Here is a 19,012-nt window from a genome sequence, read left to right on the forward strand (position 1 = left end):
TTCAAATCACCTTAATAGAGAGGTTTTGTATGGCAAAATGGAAAAGCTTGATCACTTTTCCTGGCCAATGGAATTTAGGTTCTACACTGAAAGCTCGAGACCCTGCAAAGCAAATACCCCACTGGTATATTTTGCTTTTCTATATGATAAAAAAAATTGAAGTTAAAAAAAATCATTAAATGTTTCAGAAGGGATTACATAAGATCTATTGACTACAGTTCACTTCCTATCTAAATTGTGTTCTATTTAATAAGAATGCCCTTTAAATATAGAAGGTACTTAGGTGGTAATTATTGCTCTTCATGCACATATGCAAATCCATCACCTCATGTGAAAAATATAGATACTCTAGAACTGAATTTTTTAAAAATGAGTCCAATATGCAAATTGTACTTCTAACTATAGCATTGTTCTTATATAAAGTAATCCTATATTTAAAGATTTTTAAGGCAACCATTTATCTCAGAGGTACATATTGATTTTCTATGAGTTTCATTTATATACTGATAGCCATCATGCTTTTTAAATACTTTAAGAAAACAAATGATTTTACTTATCTTATTTATCTGTTTGATTATTTTGTTGCAGTTTGTTTTCTTTAAGATGATAACTTTCTTTCTGGCATATAAGTCTATGAGAATTTTTTAAAAATTATGTACGGCTTCATAGTTTGATAATGAGTAGCCAAGGTCAGGCAGATCTGACTTCAATATCAATCATTAGTTAAGCTACATTATTATGTCACTTTGAGAAAGTTAGATAAACTTCAGTTTTATGTATCTTAAAATGGTTATAATATGTATCTCTTGTTGAAAGATTTGAAATAATGCATTAGTAGTGTGTTTAACTATTATCAGTATACCATGTAATCTTTCTTTTCCTAATTAACATAAATTAATATTTAGAGATGTGTTTCTTCAAAATATATAATAAATTTGAAATAATTGTTATACATATATTATGTTTTCACTTATATTTAAAATATATCATATTTTCACTTAACCTAATTGGCATCTCGTACTTGTAATAATGTCTGTCTCCAATTTAAATTACATACTTTTGAGAGCTCATAAAATTGTTGAATTTATTGCATAGTAGTTTAGAATATAAATATACATTTGACTTCTTGTTACATTTAACAAGTTTGTAAAGGTTACCTATATTTCAGTTTTTGTGTTTATATTATTTTCAGTTTATTTACTTTTGGTCAGGAAGAAGCAATGTGGTCTAGTTGAAAAGAGTCTTACTTAAGGCTCCCACACTAATTTATGTTCTTTGATCAAGTTATTTTGACTTTTTTGCTCTAACATTCTAACAAAGATCATCTAAACAACAAAAACAAGTCCTATTTTCTGCCTTTTAAATTTTAGTTTCAAGGACTAGGTGTACAGGTTTGTTACATAGGTATACTGTGTGATGATGAGGTTTGCGCTTCTTCTAAGTCCATTACCCAAAGGTATGCGTGGTACTCAATGGGTAGTTTTTCAACCCTTGTTCCCCTTCCTCTCATCCCACTTTATGAATCCACAATGTCTGTTGTTCCCATCTTTATGTCTGTGTGTACCCAGGGTTACCTCCCACACATGAGTGAGAACACACAGTATTTGGTCTTCTATTTTTGTGTTAATTGGCTTAGAATAATGGTCTCCAGTTGTATCCATATTACTACAAAGGACATGATTTTTCTTTTTATGACTGTGTAGTGTTCCATGGTGTACATGTACCACATTTTCTTTATTGAGCCCACTGTTGATTGGCATCTTGATTGACAGGCAGCTTTTCCAAGCTGACTTCTTGGAAAAAAAAACTTATCAAAAAAAAAACAACAAAAAACTCATGTTAACATTTGAAAATTAACCTGGTTCATATAAACTTGAAGTTTAATATATTCAGATACATCTATGCCTTCTGAAACTGGCATTTCTGAAATTATCTGGTTAATTTCAGGAATGTAACATTGTGTTGAAAGAAAAATCACGGACAAACTATGTGTGTGATATTTTAGTTTTTGACAAAATAAAATGAAGCTATAACCTGGATATAAATAAAATGCAGAGTTCATTGGGCTGTGTGTCTCATAAGGCTGTAGCAATGGCAGTTAATTTAAAATTCTTACCAAAGTATTTAAAAATTTTAGGATAGCTTCCAAATGAAACACTACAGATTGCTTCCCCATGAAAACCTTCTTACCAAAGAAAATAAAATCTCAGCATTTTCCATTGCTGCTCAGTTTTATTCATTTTTCCATATTTCTCTGTTTTGTTCTTTCTCATCAAATTTTGTCAAGATTACCTCAGTTGGGACTTTACATTTTATTTTCTGCTACTTACAAGTCTGCAACATGTTGTCTTATCCTCTCATGTTATAGTTTAGATCTCTATTATATCTTGTGTTGAGTATTATTGCATACAGTTTTCCACTGTAAATAATAAAAGGTAGGCTGGGTGCAGTGACTCATGCCTATTATCCTAGCATTTTGGGAGGAAAAGGCAGGAGGATTGCTTTAGCCCAGGTGGTCAATACTAGCCTGAGAAACACAGCAAGACTCAGTCTCTACTAAAAATCTTAATAGTGACAATAATAATAAGTGTAGGTTATTCTATATAACTAGTATTATTTATAGTACTTAAAACAATGTCTGTCATTTAGGTGCCCAATAATATTTGCTGAATGCTGAACAAATGAAATAATTTTTTTAAAAATGAAGTTTTCAATTAATTAATCATTAATCATTTATTTTCTAACGTATTTAACATGTGCAAAATACTTATTAATACTTAGAATACACAAGTATATGTCACTGTCCCAGCTTCTCAGGAACACAATTTAATAAAAAGGACATATAACTTGTAACCACAGCTTAAAATGTTAAAAATTATATTTTAGAATGAGGATATACAGATTAATCCTACCATGACTGGGAAGTGGGAGCAGTGAAAATAATTTTCTGAGCGTGCAACCAATGAACTACCTCTTGACAAATCAGGAAGAATTTTGTAGGCAGAAGATGGAGAATGGTTATTTCATGTAAAGCTAATGTCATGCTTGTTCATTAAGGAAGCTATATTTAAAAATAAGTATATGACTTTAGGAAGTAAGAAGGGGTTAATTTCTTAATTTATGGTTTTTAACCTTTTTTGTTATAAGCCACTTTAAAAGTTTATCTAAAAGTGTTACTATTAAATTTGTTTCTTAGAAATATAATTTTGGCTGGGGTGGACTTGGGGCTGAAAGGAGAAACTGTACCTTGTAAAATCCAGGCTAGCTGGGAAACTGTTGAAATCTCCCAGAAGTGTCAGTGGAGTTGGAAAACAACTAATGTGATAGTGAAATTGACAGGTACTACTACCCAACTGAATAAGAGTATTGAGGGCAAAAGATACTTTTTTTATTAATTTAAATAGTGAAAATTTTAAAATTACGGTAAATATGCTAGATCTGGAAAAAATTGTGCTATGAGGTCCACATTTTATGAAATAATAAAATACACATAAAAAGTGACAAAACATGAATTTTTACTTGAATGCATGTCTTTCGTTTACATCCAAGTTACAATAAGAGAAGTGTATTACATACATGATTTTATACACTGGACATTCCTGGAATACAGAATCAGAAGTTATACTTCCTATTAGGTACTAAAAGAGCAAATCACATAAAAATGAAAAGTAGTGAATTATTATTATTATTATTATTATTATTATTATTAATTTTAGTTGGAGTCTCACTCTGTTGCCCAGACTGGAGTGCAGTGGCCGCTCCCGGCCACAGCAGCCTTGACCTGCTGGGTTCTGGTGATGTTTCCGCCTCAGCCTTCCAAGTAGCTGGAACTACAGGCACGCGCTACCACACCCAGCTCATTTTGATTTATCGTAGAGATGAGGCCTCACCAAGTTGCCCAGGCGGGTCTTGAACCGTGGGCTCAGACAATCCGCTCACTTCAGCCTCCCAAAGTGTGAGATTACAGGCTGAGCCACCGAGCCCGGTGTGAATTATTAATAATTACTCATCAAATCAGGTGGAGCTCCAAGCGCTAACCCTAGACCTCAAATCTACCCAACTTGCATATAATAAATTAACTTTTTACTTTCAGAAAATATTGAATTGCTGTACAATAGCCTGTTTTATAATACCTCAAGATAGTTTTATAGTATAGCACATGCCTGCAGTGGACTCTAAACGTGTGGGGTATCTACATGTAAATTGGCACTACTAAACATCATCTCTTATGATTCAGATTGCAATGATAACTGTCATTTCAGCACTTTTCAAAGTTTTGTATATAGAGACTCCAGATAATTCCAGAAACAATAATGATAACTGCCACCAAAACACAGCATCCATGTAGGACTGAATCACAGTCTTTAGAGAAGATAATACATTTGCCTCTAGGTAACCTGAAACAGAGAATCTTAATTCCTAAATTTTTTTTCCCCAAATTAATTTGTTGTTTATTAATTAATAAAGATCACACATCATAATTTTTTTAAAAAGAGAAGTGTATTTAAGAGGAAGTGTTTATAACTTTATTTTATTTTAAAATAAAATGTAAAACACTTAAGAGATATCTGTGTGAAGGATGCTTCTTTATTTCCAAGCAATTCCAGAAATCCCTCTCACAGTGTGTAGGACTTTTGCATTATATAATTTTCATATTGACTTTTTATTTTTGTGTCGTGATTTAATTTGCACACATTTTCAACACTGACCCTCATTCTTTTGTTCATCATATCCAAAAATGTCTCAAATAATGTCTGCAACAAAATCACATTATAAGCTGTGGATATTATTAAATTGATGGATGCATGAACAGATAACTTATTTATAGACTTACTTCAATTAATTAATTACTTGTGATTTAGAAAGCAGTAGTCAAAATACAGAGTACAAAGTCATATAATGTCTGTTGATGGAAAAAAAACAGTACATCTCAAACAGTGAAACATTGTGGAAGAATCATAGACTAAGAAGTGAGAGGGTGCTCTTGTCTAATTTTCAATTTATGTAATCTGAGTTGAGTTTCCTCATCTGAATATGAGAATAAAAGGAGTTACTCTGTAGAGTTGTTGGAAGTTTTAAAAAATAATATCAGCCGGGCTCAGTGGCTCAGCCTGTAATCCCGCACCCTGGGAGGCTGAGGTGAATGGATTGCCTGAGCCCGCGGGTTCGAGACCCCCCCTGGGTAGGTGAGACCTCATCTCTACAACAAATCAAAAAATTAGCCGGGTGTGGTAGCACGCGCCTGTAATTCTGGCTACTTGGAAGGCTGAGGCGGTAGGATCGCCAGAGCCCAGCAGGTAGAGGCTGCGGTGGCTGGGAACGGCCACAGCACTCCAGTCTGGGCAACAGAGTGAGACTCCAACTCAAAAAAAAAAAAAAAAAAAAAATATATATATATATATATATATAAAGTACTTTTTACTCATTAAATGTTAATTTGAATAGTACTTTTTACTCATTAAATGTTAATTTAATTGTTTATGTGGACTTAGCTAGATGGTTTGATTCAATTTATAGTATGTTAAGAATGATCACAGACCAGCTTGGCCTTTTTAAAAAATATACTCCACCTCAAAAAATGAAGCAGTGTGTTTATGTTAAATAATTTAGACAAATTGAAATCAAAGATTGTCTTTAGTACTATTTTTTTTTTACTTTTGGTATTCATGCAAATTTTTCATTTCCATACATTTCTGGAAGTAAAAGGAAACCATGGAACTTTAACAGAAATGTATCAGGAATACTTAAAACATATTTTAAAATAAAGCAGTGTATATGTTTGCAAAACTAATAACTGATTCCAAGTAAGTTATGAGAAGAAATAAGGATGATTGAGGGCAACCCCCCAAAGAAAAAACCAACCCACCAACCAACAAACAAAATAACTCACCTATTGAAAAAGGTGCATTTAAGCAAAGAAAGAATTAAAAAAATTGAAAACATATTAAACACATATTATACAAGATTACTTGTATATCTTCTTGCTGTTCACAAGGGAAAAGATAATAAGACTGATTGCAATCAAGATTGTCTTGTGGAAGTGAAAAAGAGAAAAGAAAATCTGATACTTACTGGCTTACATTCATCTTTTGATATGGGGAAATTATTTTATCTTTGTTTTACAGATTTACTTGCGATTCTTGGACTATGAGATGCAGAATTCCAATGAATGCAAGAGGAATTTTGTGGCTGTGTATGATGGAAGCAGTTCGGTGGAGGATTTGAAAGCTAAGTTCTGTAGCACTGTGGCTAATGATGTGATGCTACGCACAGGTCTTGGGGTGATCCGCATGTGGGCAGATGAGGGCAGTCGAAACAGCCGATTTCAGATGCTCTTCACATCCTTTCAAGAACGTAAGATTCTCTGCACTTGACTGTTTGTCCTTCAGATATGTCATATGCCAGTCTCATAAGTTGTTAATGGTGTTTTCTTCACACAGTCTGAGCACAGCAGGGCACTCCCTAATAAGTTGTTAAACTCACTGAGATTCCCATTCCTTCAGTTTGATCCAATAGCAGAAGACACTTGCACTACATTTGGATTACTTATTTTGGCATATGCCTCATAGCCTTGCTTAAACGAGTTCACACCATTCAACTGGGAAATGATGAATTTTGTTTGTCTTTGGTTTAGCTCTTACGAAGCATGTGGAACTGATGCAGCAGCTTCTGATGAAGTTTGAGTTTAAGTCTTAAAAAACCTGCATAAAAATATTTGGTAGGTTCTTTTTAGTAAGATTGTCTTGAAGTCCCATTTATTTCAAATAGGTTTGTGACTACATAGCTCCAATTCAAGTAGGCAAAGAAAGAAAATTGCTTGAATAGACAGTAAACAGAAAAAGTTTCAGAAAATAGTTAAAATGGCACATAATAGGTATACCCAGAATCAAGAGCAAAGCACAGAAATTTTAGAAAATTATGTTCTAACAAATAATGAGTCATATTAATAGATGTATTTTTAATATTTTTCAAAACCCTGAGTATATCACATGTTACAAATGTATGCATATGAAAAGAATCTTGAGAAATTTAGCCTTAAGAAATAAGTACCTGTATTTGGCAACTATACATTTTGTATAATTTTAAAAGATAATGCAATCTTTGAAAATTCAAAGATTTCTCTTATTGTCAGCAGTACAGCCGCCAATATTTTTAAATTCATCAATGTTAAATGTATTAGACAATTCTTTTACATAATGAATGAATAGCTTTGGCCTTAAATTCCCCTCTAATTAGCCAGTTGGGGAATTCTCATATACCAGAAGTACTGAATGCCACTCAGTTTTTCTAAATCCTGATACCATCATCCAGTATGCTGAATTTCTCTCCCAGTTTTATGTCAGATTTAAACAGTATGCTGCTATTTTTTTTACTTCAGTAATAGATTAAAATGTTAGAGGTAGTGTATTATTTTAGCAAGCTGTTTGGGAAAAATATTCTCATTTTCTTGACTAGAATATGAAGAAATTTAAGTTACAAGATAATAATTTTGGTGTCTTAGTAATGACTGCTCGATCTCATCATTGAATTGTACCTTTAGTGAGGGAATCTCATGGCTCTGCATTTATTCAACATTCTATCAGTCTGGGATAATAGTATCTCGAGAACTATTATCTAATCTAAATGTCAAATATGGAAGGGCAAGCTAATATGTTAGATGACATAATTAAGAATTTTTAAATATCACAAAATCTGCAATTATTACAACCACACCATAACATATAAATAGGAAAATATAAAAAGTATATTCTTATATATGAAAAATTAATAATATAGAGGAACCCTGACACCCGGGACTTTCTGTGACCGTACTTCATTCAAACTCAATGTGATCTTATACTTCATTATAATTAATAAAAAACACCTTGAACTGTATCAGTCTATATTAAAGCAAATAGAGTAACAGTGCCAAAAAGATTTGAGCCTCATGGGGAGCTGCACCAGTAAAAATGCATAGTCTATTCTTTCTGAGTTTTTATTCATAAGGAAAGAAATCACTTAGAAAAGGTTGACAAAGTTTCAGAAGCATCCAGAATCATAAAATAATGTCAAAGAAGAAGAACTGTTTGCCATGGGGTTATTTTTGTTCTTATTGTTCAAAATGAGGATAACTACCCTAGACTTATGTCAAGTGATATGGATTGGTGTCTCTAAGATAAGATTGATGTTTGAAAATAATAGAGGAACTTTTGAGGGCAATTTTGAGGAAAATGTTTAGCTTGTGAGCTATAACATTCAAAAATTGAATGGATGCCGAAGGGACATAAACTATGGATAGAGGGATGATTCTATCTGAAAATGAATTGCCATACGTTATGAAAGTGAAGGGAAACATCTATGTTGGATAGGGGAAAACATTGACTAACATCAAAAGTCCTTTTCAACTCTAAAATTAGTTAAATTTTATCAGTCTTTAAAAATCTGCATCTATAAGAAATGATAAATGATATCATATGGTATGTATATCATTAGAAATGTGTCTATTTGAGATAAAAACAGAGTTTTAATTCATGTGACTAAAAGATCTTTGAAAGTCATTCAAGTGGGTGAAGTTTTTGGTGAATAATCCAGAAGACACTGAGTATTCTTTCTTCACAAAAAGAAGTGGCACCCAGCCCTTTATGTTCTTCCACAGTAGATGAATAATTGCTCTCTTAAAAGGATGAGTATTACAGTGTCATTCTCTGTTATAATCTCATGAATTTACAATAAGCTTCCACTGAAACAAGTTTATCTATGCCATGTAGCCTGCTCTGTTGGTCTGAATGTTTGTGCTGCACCCCAACAAAATTCATATGTTGAAAATCCAGTCGTCAAGGTGAGGGTATTAGGAGATAGGGCATTTGGAAGGACAGAAATCTCAACCATAAGATACTCCTATAAATAAAATAGGACAAGAGAGCAGTTTTTTCCACCATGTGAGGACATAGCTAGAAAGTTCCATCCAGGAACTTTCCACTGAATCTGTCAGCACCTTAATCTTGGACTTCACAGTTCAGAACTGTGGGAAATGAAATTCTATTGTTAAATAGAATTTTAAGTTACGTAATTTATGGTATTTTATTATAGCAGTGCAAACAGACTAAGATATTGTCCATGTAGTTTTATCATAATGTTTTGATTCTTTTTCTCTGCATTTGCTAAAATTGTGCAGATGTCTACCACTATACATGAAATGACAGTCATAATGTTATGAAGTATGTGAATATAGACTAAGGGGTTATTCATTTAAATCAAACTATTCCAGACAAGAGATGAAAACTTCAAAACAGCAAAAAGTCAACTTCAATCAGTGCGGCTACCTAGATATTGGCGATTAAAAATTATTTTTAAAATACTTTAAAAAGAAGCAAGGATACTCTACATAGGGAGTTTCAAGTTTTTTAGTTGATATTTCTTGATTCAATATTAGTGACTGAGAGAATTTTGAGTAATATTTGTGCTGATTTAGCTGATAATTGTGGTAGTTGATAGTGATAAATATACAGTTATTTGTATACATTTTACATTTCTAATGTTTCATTAAATGTAATCTATATATAATATTATGATTATACACCTAATTTATAATTATGTATAACATAATTATATATTTCCAATATATACCTATGTATAATTATATTTATATTCTCCAGTATTTACCCCACACATATACATGGAGTAAAAGATTAAAGGACTAAAATTAATGATTGTTGTTCTATAATTCAAATAATTAGAAGCCTGGGTATTTTTCTTGATTCCTAGTAGTGATAAAACAGCATTTTCGGTGCAATGTCTAGAAGTGCTTAGAGCATGCTATTGTCTGAACGTTTACGCTCCTTCAGAGTTAATAGCTTAAAATCTTAAATGTTGTTTATCAGCCTTCCAGTCTGTGGTATTTTGTTGTAGCACCCCAAATGGTACATAGAAAATTTACACTGATAAGGTGATATTGCCATAACAAAAACCTAAAAATATATGGAAATAGCTTTGGAATTGAGTGATCGGTAAAAACTGGGAGCATTTTGAAGTGCACGCTAGAAAAAGCTTACATTGCCATGAACAGGCTCTTAAGGATGATTCTGGTAAGAACCCAAAAGGAGAGGAGGAGGATCTTGTTAGAAAACATCTCAGTAGTCTTGAATAGAATGTTTGTAGAAATATGAATGATGAGGGCCATTTCAATGAGTTCTCCTATGGAAATGAGGAATAGGTTACTGGACACTGGAGGAAAAATAACCTTTGTTAGAAAGTAGCAGAGAACTTGGTTGAAGTAGGCTTTTCTTCTAGAGTTTTGTGGGAGGTAGAATTTATGAGGGATGAAATTGGATATTTGGTAAGGGAATATATAGGCAAAGTGTTGAAGGAACAGCTTGGCTCCTGACTACTTACCATAAAATGCAAGAAAGAAATGATTTAAAGATGGAATTGTTAATCCAAAGAGAAGCAGAAATTAAAGATTTAGAAAATTCTCAGCCTATCCATATTATAAAGAATGAGAACGCACACTCAGGAGACAGTACCAAGAGTGTGGCCAAGCAATCTTTTGATAAAAAATGGTTAGTGTTGATAGACCATCTCAACGGAAGTCAGGACCTATTGTTTAAGACAAGTGGAAAGATGATACTGAAGGCATGCCAGAGATTACTGGGACTGCCGCTGTTATCTCAGGCCCAGAGTGGGCCACCACTCCTCAGCACCATCTCATTCTCAGACTTTCCTCCCTGCTGTTGGTGGCAGAAGAGTGTGTTCTAACTGCCCCAGGTGGAGCATGCACATTTTGCTCAGCAAAGTTGTGGAGTCACGGCTGCCTCCACCTAGACTCCTAAGGATGCCTGGAACCCCATGTAGAGAAGCACTGTGGTGTGGGACTGCTGCAGAGAACCGCCCCCCCCCCCCCCCCCCGCCAAAGGAAATGCCAAGTAGAACCATTTGGTGGGGCTACGCTGAGATTCCAGATCATTAGAACCAAAGACATAAGACTCTGAGAACTATAGCATGTACTGCTCGCAGCAATGCTATGGGTGAATCATCCCAGTGTGTCTGAAAAGACCTTCATTCCACTGTGTCTGAAAAAAGACTCCCACCCTAGTGTGTCTGGAATGACCTCCATTCCAGTGTGTCTGGAAGGACCTCTATCCATATAGACTTGGAGATTGGAGCATTGAGGTAAAGAAGATTATTCTCAACCAGTGGGGTTTTGAAATTGCTAAGGTCCTTTATTCCTTTCTTCTTTCTTAATTCGCCCTTTTGGAATGGGAAGATCTAGCCTATGCCTGTCTCATTATTGTTTTTAGAAATCACTATCATGTGTTTGAATTCACAGAGCAATTTGCCTCAGAAAGAATTATACCTAGAGTATACGTATCTGCTTTGGGTAAGATTTAGTACTCAGGTTTTGAAATTGATGCTGAAACAATTTAAGACTTTTGGGGCTATTGGGATGAAATGAATATATTTTGCTTGTGAGAAGGACATTAATTTGGGAGAACTAGGTGTGGAATGCTATGGTCTAAATACTTATACCCCCTGAAAATTTATATATTTTTGATCCTCACCCCCAAGGTAGTGTTATTAGGAGGCCTTTGTGAGTTCATTGCACCATGCAGACAGAGCCCTCATAATTGAGATTAGTGCCCTTAGAAATAATATCTGAGAAAGACCCCTTACCTCTTTTGTCATTAGAGATTAGAAGATAGTTGTCTATGAGGAAGCAGGCCCTCACCAAATTTTAAATTTGCTGACATTTTGGTCTTGGTCTTCCTAGTCTTTAGAAGAATAAAAAAATAAGATTTTGTTGTTTATAAACTACCTAATTTATAATATTTTTAAAATATCAGTCCAAATTGACTAAGAGCATGCTTTGGTATAGATATGGCTTGCTTGTTCCCACCATGACTACTGTTGAAATTTGATCCCCATTGTGGTGATTTCAGGAGGTGAGGCCTAGCTGGAGATCTGTAGCTTGGGGGGGTAGGATCTTTCTTGAATGACGCGGTGCTGTTCTCGTATTGAATAAGTGAATTCTCACTCTTGGAAGACTTGATTTTTTTTTCCTCAGGAACAGAATAGTTCCCATGATCCAGGTTATAGAGCCAGGATGTGCCTCAGGTTTTCTGCTCTTCTTTGCACATATCTGCTTTCCCTTTGACCTCCTCTACTATGTTGTAATGCAGCATGAAAGCCCTCCCAGTAACCAGGGCCATATCCTTGAACTTCTCAGTCTGTAAAACACTCAGTTAAATGCATTTTTCTTTCTTGTTTTTTTAAAATAATTTTTTTCCAGTCTCAGCTATTCTTTTCTAACAACACAAAATGGATGAAAAGAGAATATATTCAATAATACCCTAACATCTGTCAAAATTTCTTCTGTTAGGGCCAGAGTATATTTTTAGGGGATAGAGGAGAGCTTAGAGATCAGCTATTAAAATTTTTCACATTTTCTGAATTCAGACAGAAAAAGAAAAGGTTAATTGAAGTTAATTGACTTTCCCTGCACATTCTCAACCTTATGCTTAATGATTTGTTAACAGAACTGAGGTAAGAACTTAAGACCTGACTCTTAATATCATGAATTCTCTTGTGCATGGCTTTACCACTTTTGAGGCACTCCTGAGACAGACCTCCCATTTTCTAAAGAGGCTGATGGTAATGAAAAATAGCTAATAGTTATTCTCATATGTCAGCATTGCTTTAAGTAATTACAGACTGAATATGGATTCCACTGTCCTATCTATGCATATTGTGCCTACATACTACGCTTATGTGCAACAAACAAATGGTATGCCACTTTCACATGACTACAAGTATTTGACCAAAGGAAATTATAACTAAGGGATTCTATTCTGAAACATACCAATCTGGGGACTAATGAGTGCCAATATGAATATATTTTCAAACAATCATATTTTTACAATTGTATCTGCTTAAAGTAGAAAAGGGAAATAGTGGCTGTACAAGGGAGGTATGGCTCACTTATTTTAAAAATTCACCAGACTTTCAGCTTGCACATGAGCACTGGAAGCAATTTCAAAAACCTGTGTTAAATGCTGATATTTAATTTAAAAAACAATGTACTGTACTAAAAACGATGTACTGTACTAAAACAATGTAATGTACTAAAAAGGAGAAGTATTTACCCACGACTATGGCTTGAGAAAAATCACCTCTGTTGCTCATTTTCACAAGTATAATACTGCTGCATCAACTGGCTTACTAACTTTTCACCTCTCCTTTCTCAGTTTTGCTAGAGATTACTGCCCTGATTTATGGCATCACATTTCTGTTGGCTACCCTGCTAATACTTTTTTCCTTCAGAAAAAAATCTTATACAGACTTTATCCTATAGAGTAATCTTGAAACCTTAGGGACAAGGCAAGAAAAATCAATACTATCATCAAAGGAGCACTCTTACTTTATTAGGTTATAGCCCTTTTAATAACCTAAATGGCACTTTGCACTTGAATTATGCAAAATCTTCAGTCCATTCTTAAACAGTTTTACCCAATGGAGAAGATCACATGCCTGAGTAAACCAAAAAAAGGAAACAAAACATTTTAGAATGATTTTTGGATTGTGTGCTTCTAAGAAAGAGGACTTACTTAAAATTTAAATGTATTCTGAGGCTAACAGTAGAAATTAGTAGTTAATTCATTAGTAACTAATTTAATATCAAGAGTCAGAAAGCAAAAAATATCAGGAGGAATCAAATTAGAAACATACTTATGAACAAAGAAGAATTATTCTAATTTGAGATATACAATACATTGTGTAATTCTTATATTGATTAAGTGTTCTATATTTTTTCTTTATTGACTCGATATAAGATTGTTTATAATATCACAGTTTTACACATTTATACCACTTTTTTGTGAGGTCTTTGACTCTAAATAATCACTTAATGTAAAAAAAGATTATAGTTAGTGCACTTTTAATTTTGAATGTGCTTATTATATATGAACATTTATAATCAATTATGATAGAATTGTATATTTAAATTTAATTGCTTAGTATGAAAAAATAAAGACCTTAGTGGCGTGTATCTGTTTTAACCAAATCACCTGCTAAATTTTATGAGCCAAAACACTAGCTCTGTGTTTGAAACATGAATTTGCAATAAGTAGAATGAATGAATAGCATGAGTAATATCTAGTTTTGACTTATAAAGCTCTACCTTTATCTGCTTTTCTGCTGTCATCTACAACTTTTGTATAATAAAATAGTAATCGCTTAAATCCTTGGTTAACAAATAGCATATGTCTCTTAAATACAGTCATACAACTAAAATGAGATGATATTGCCCACCTTATGGTTTATGGAAATTGTTTACAGAAATTTCCTAAAATGAGATAATGTGTTTAGTTTTCTATGAATTAAAGGCTATCAAGTCTAAATTATAGATTGAGTTATTTTAAGGAAATATTATAACATTTAAGTTCCAAGATAAATTGATGTATTCTGGGATAGGCAGATTCTTGGATAAACTAAAGATTCCTACCTCTTGGGATTAAAGCCTCATATAATCTCCTCCCTTTGAGACAGCCATAACCTGTGAATAGCATGAATCGTTTGGGATATCATTCAGTTACCAACTTACATTCTATGGACAAAGTTATTTTGCAGATGTACTTAAGGGGCTTTGAGTTCATCAGAAGAAAGGTGATTATCTTAGGTAAGCCTGACCTAATCATGTGAGCTCTCTAAAATAAGTTGAAGCATCAGTCAGAGATCTTGCTGGTCTACAGAAAGAAAGCAAACAGCTATGTTGTAAAAATGCCTGCCTGTTGAGGGAACAGCTTCTAAAGCTGAGAGCAGCCCTGGCCAACAGTTAGCAATAAACTAAGGACCTCAGTGGTACACCTCCAAGGAACTGACCTCTGCCAACAACCAGAAAAATCTGCAGTTCCAGGTGAAAACCATAGTTCAGTCAAAACCTTGATTGCATTCCCTGCACACAATCTAGTGCCAGGGCTTCTGACCTACAGAAGTCATGTAATAAATGCGTGTATTTTAGGATACTACATTGGTGCTGATTTTTTACACAGCAATAGAAAATTATTTTAGATTTTGGTATTGAAAATGAGGCAATGCTGTAACAAATACGTAAAATGGGAACAGTTTGAGATCAGACAGTGATCAGTGGTTGGAAGAATTTTGAGAAGCATGAGAATAAAAGCCTTTTTTTAGACAATAAGGCTGTCTGCATTTGGAGTGCTACATGGGAATACTCAGGTTTAAGTGAGGAAAACGTTATTAGAAACTGGAAAAAGGAAGATCCTCGTTTTTCAGTGATAGAAAGCTTATCAAAATTGTGTTTTGCAAGTATTTGATAAGTGGAACTTATAAGCAACACATATAGACTATATAGCTAGTAAATTACTGAGTTTAATATTTAAAATGTAGCCTATAGACATACTGTCAACTTGGACTAGAAGAGAAAGTACCAAATGAAAAGAGATAGTCAGAATCCCCTAATTCTAAAGATGCTAAGCAAGATGATAAAACTAGTCAGCTACAAATAACACGAGAAATACAGTCTAAATCTAAGAACAGTAACAAAAGCAACAGAGTATTGGATTCCAAGAACTGGAAACATAATCAGGAGAAATCCAACTTTACCTTCATGGATTTCAGAACCATCATGGACTCAGTACTCTTATGTATTTTCTGATCTTCCTTCTTAAAACTAGAATCACTTTTTAAATGAGAATCCTGTCACGCCACTGAGTTGAAAAAGTTGGGGCCACATTGCTTGTCTCTTTTGTTTCATGGACCCATAGATAAAGAGACACTATACCCTGGGAATTGTATTTCAGACTCCTGAAGGATCACACTCAGGAACTCATCTGTACCAGATTTACATGATTTAAACAATAAGATTTTTGGAATTTGTGTTGAAATTTAAATGAGATTCTGAACTTAGAGTCATGTTTTCATGGGCTGATACTCTTGGGAATCTTGTAGTTAATGTCCCTAATTAGTTGACTTTGAGTTTATTTAAAAAATGGAAACTGTCCTGATATATCTGACCTAATCAAGTGTGCCATATTAAAAGTAGATCTAATGGTCAGGGATGGAAAAAATCAGAGAAATTTTGAATGGTGGTAAATACCCTTGCCGGTCATAAGGAACAAACTGTTATATTTTACAGAGGATTACACAGCAGGGAATTTCTAGTGATCTTTAGAAGTTAAGAATATTCTCCAGTTGTCAGCCAGCAGGAAAGCAGAAAACCTCAGTCCTATTGTCCCAAAGTACAAAATTCTTCCAACATCTTTAAAGAGCTTGGAAGAGACCTCCACACTTTAAATGAGAACCCAACCCATGCTGACTCCTTGATTTAAACCTTGAGAGATACTGAGGAAAGAACCTATCTGAACCCTGCCTAGACATTTGACAAACAGAACTGAGATAATAAAAGGGTGTTGTGTTAAGCTGGTAGGTAAGCTTCTGGTAATGTACGACTCAGCAGTAGAGAGGTAATACATATTCCTATTGCAATGATGTGGGATTTTCAATGTAGTGAATGATCTTGTTGTCCATCTTAACATAATATTTAAATATATTAATCAATACATTGCTATTTGTTAATATAGTACTATTTCCAAATTTGGTAGTTCAGGAGATATGGCAAGAGATTCTATAATTGTAGAGGAGGGGGGAAAAACTGCAATATCAGCTTGACACAAAAACTTGAGTAACCACTACTGGCTTATTAGACTAATCAATAACCTCATTTTGATACTTATTTACATCCCTCCATTCATTCTTTTGGTAAACACATAGGCACCCAGGCCAGGCACCAATGGCACAAGGATGAATGAGGTGGTTGATCCTCTTCAGGTGCTGGACTACAACACTCATGCAAATTCAACTCAAGTGTGTGACTCACTTCAGAAGATGTTCATTTATAGCTGGTATTCGGTTCCACACTCCCACCACATATGTCCTTAGTAAATTACTCACTGGAAGATTGTATTCTAGGAAGCCTAATTCACTTTGTGTGTGTGTGTGTTTTTTTTCCTTTTCAGCATTTGTTTATGTTAGTTGGATCTTTGCTCTTCTGACACAGTGATTTATTTTATTTCACTGTTCCGTTTTATTATCTTTTCCTGTCTCGACAGGATATAATCTGCCATCTGTCTCTTATTTACACTGCTAGCATTCTGTCTTGGATAGCACAAATTCCTAATTTCAAAATAGCTAAGCAAAATCGTGATATTCCCAGTAGGGGGATTGCGGGGTCATATGGAAATACCCAGAAGAACTCAGGTCACTCTATGAAACAGATACTTGCACACGTATGTTTATTGCAGCATTGTTCACAATAACAAGAACATGGAACCAACCATGCTGCCCATAAAAAGAGGACTGGATTAAAAAAAAATGTGGTACATATACACAATGGAATACTACGCAGCCATAAAGAAGAACAAAATCATGAACTTTGCACCAATCTGAATGGAATTAGAGTTTATAATACTGAGTAATCTCTCACAGAAACAAGAAGCTGAGTATCACATGTTCTCACTCATAAGTGGACCTTCAACAACTACCATATTACTATAAGAAAAGAATTGAAAGTGGAGGGAAACTACGGGGAGGAGGTGGGGGGTAGGGAGGTGGGATTGACAGTAATTGATATCTACCTACAGAAGAGGGGAGCATATCTCATTGATAAAGGTATGTGCACAGTGAATATTTGTATACCTAGCTCTGAATTGTACCCGACAATTGTAAATAAAAATTAAAAGAGGGAAAAAATTGTGATATTATCACAATAACTAAATTCGATGGGTCTTAAAGAAAAAAAATATGCACTGTAATTCAGTAACACTCTAGAATATACAAAATATATTAAGTATATTATACAAAAAGTATAATATACAAAATATATTAAGTATAATAAACTGACTCTAATCCTTCTAAGTTCTTTGAGATTAAAAGACAAGTCACTTTAAATACATTGTTAGTTATGGGGAAAAAATCAACATTTTCAAATTTAGAGTTATTTATTTTATAGACCAAAGTGAAGAGAGAGACAAAAACATAAGTCTTTTCATTTAATATTTCACAATAATGTTTAATTTTCCCTCTAGAATAAGCAAAACCAAACACAATTACAAGTTTGGGGTAAATACTAAGATCAATACACATTTTATTCACTATATATTTCACCAAGGAAAGAAATATTATGTACAGAGATAGCAATGTATTAACCACTAACAGTTTTAAAATGTAAATTGAAATATTGCTGTAAATCTCAATGTTTTACCACTACTAATATATGTATTTTAAAAAGATTAAGAACACTTTATTAGTGTAGGAAATATTTACTTTTGTATTTCAAACAGCAGCATGGATACCAGATGGCATAGATTTCAATATAAACAGTACAAAAAATATGCTGAGAAAATTGGTGAATATATGTTATATATTGGCAGATCTTTCAAAAGTTGACATAAAACACACTATGATTAAGAGAAAATATCACTAAATTCAAAGATATGTAATTTTAAAATATTTATTAACAGAGAAACATTATAATTCAAATAAACAGGAAAAAGTTGACCTGGAAAAAAATTGGTAAATGGTAGGCAATGGCTAAATATCTGCATCTCATAAAAAATAAAGTCTGCATTAGAAAGTGAGAAAAACTAAGCATTCTAATAGAAAATGGAGTAAAAAAGTGAATAAGTAATTCATAAAACATAAATGTCCCATAGGCATAAGAAACAAGCACACATATTAGTAAGCAAAGGCATATAAATTCAAATAGTAATGAGGCATCATTTTCATCTATTAAAATATTTTTAAAGAGCAATTTAAAAATGCCAAGTTTTGGAGATAGCACGGTAAAAGAAAAACATATGCTATGCTGGTAGAAAACTAAAAGTTTCCTGAGGGGCAATTGAGCACTAGATAACAAATAGCAAATAAAACATATGTACATTACAAATACATGGTTCTAAATGTATAGGATAAACATTTAATATATACCATTTGTTATAAACATGATGCATCTGTGCAGAAG

The 19,012-nt window shown here is 33.6% G+C and overlaps 1 protein-coding gene across 2 annotated transcripts in view; it reads left to right on the forward strand.

Annotated features, from left to right (window-relative positions):
• The window catches only part of NETO1 (neuropilin and tolloid like 1), a 130,115-nt gene that overhangs the window by 84,795 nt on the left and 26,308 nt on the right, over positions 1-19,012 (forward strand). For both annotated transcript variants that reach the window (XM_008072639.1, XM_008072638.1), the window contains exon 7: positions 6,126-6,354. In XM_008072639.1, the coding sequence (XP_008070830.1) occupies positions 6,126-6,354 (229 nt within the window). The remainder of the gene's footprint in view (positions 1-6,125; positions 6,355-19,012) is intronic.

The sequence above is a fragment of the Carlito syrichta genome, unplaced genomic scaffold (assembly GCF_000164805.1).
Source record: "Carlito syrichta isolate Samal-C Ts95f unplaced genomic scaffold, Tarsius_syrichta-2.0.1 Scaffold315364, whole genome shotgun sequence".
Taxonomy (NCBI): Eukaryota; Metazoa; Chordata; class Mammalia; order Primates; family Tarsiidae; genus Carlito; species Carlito syrichta.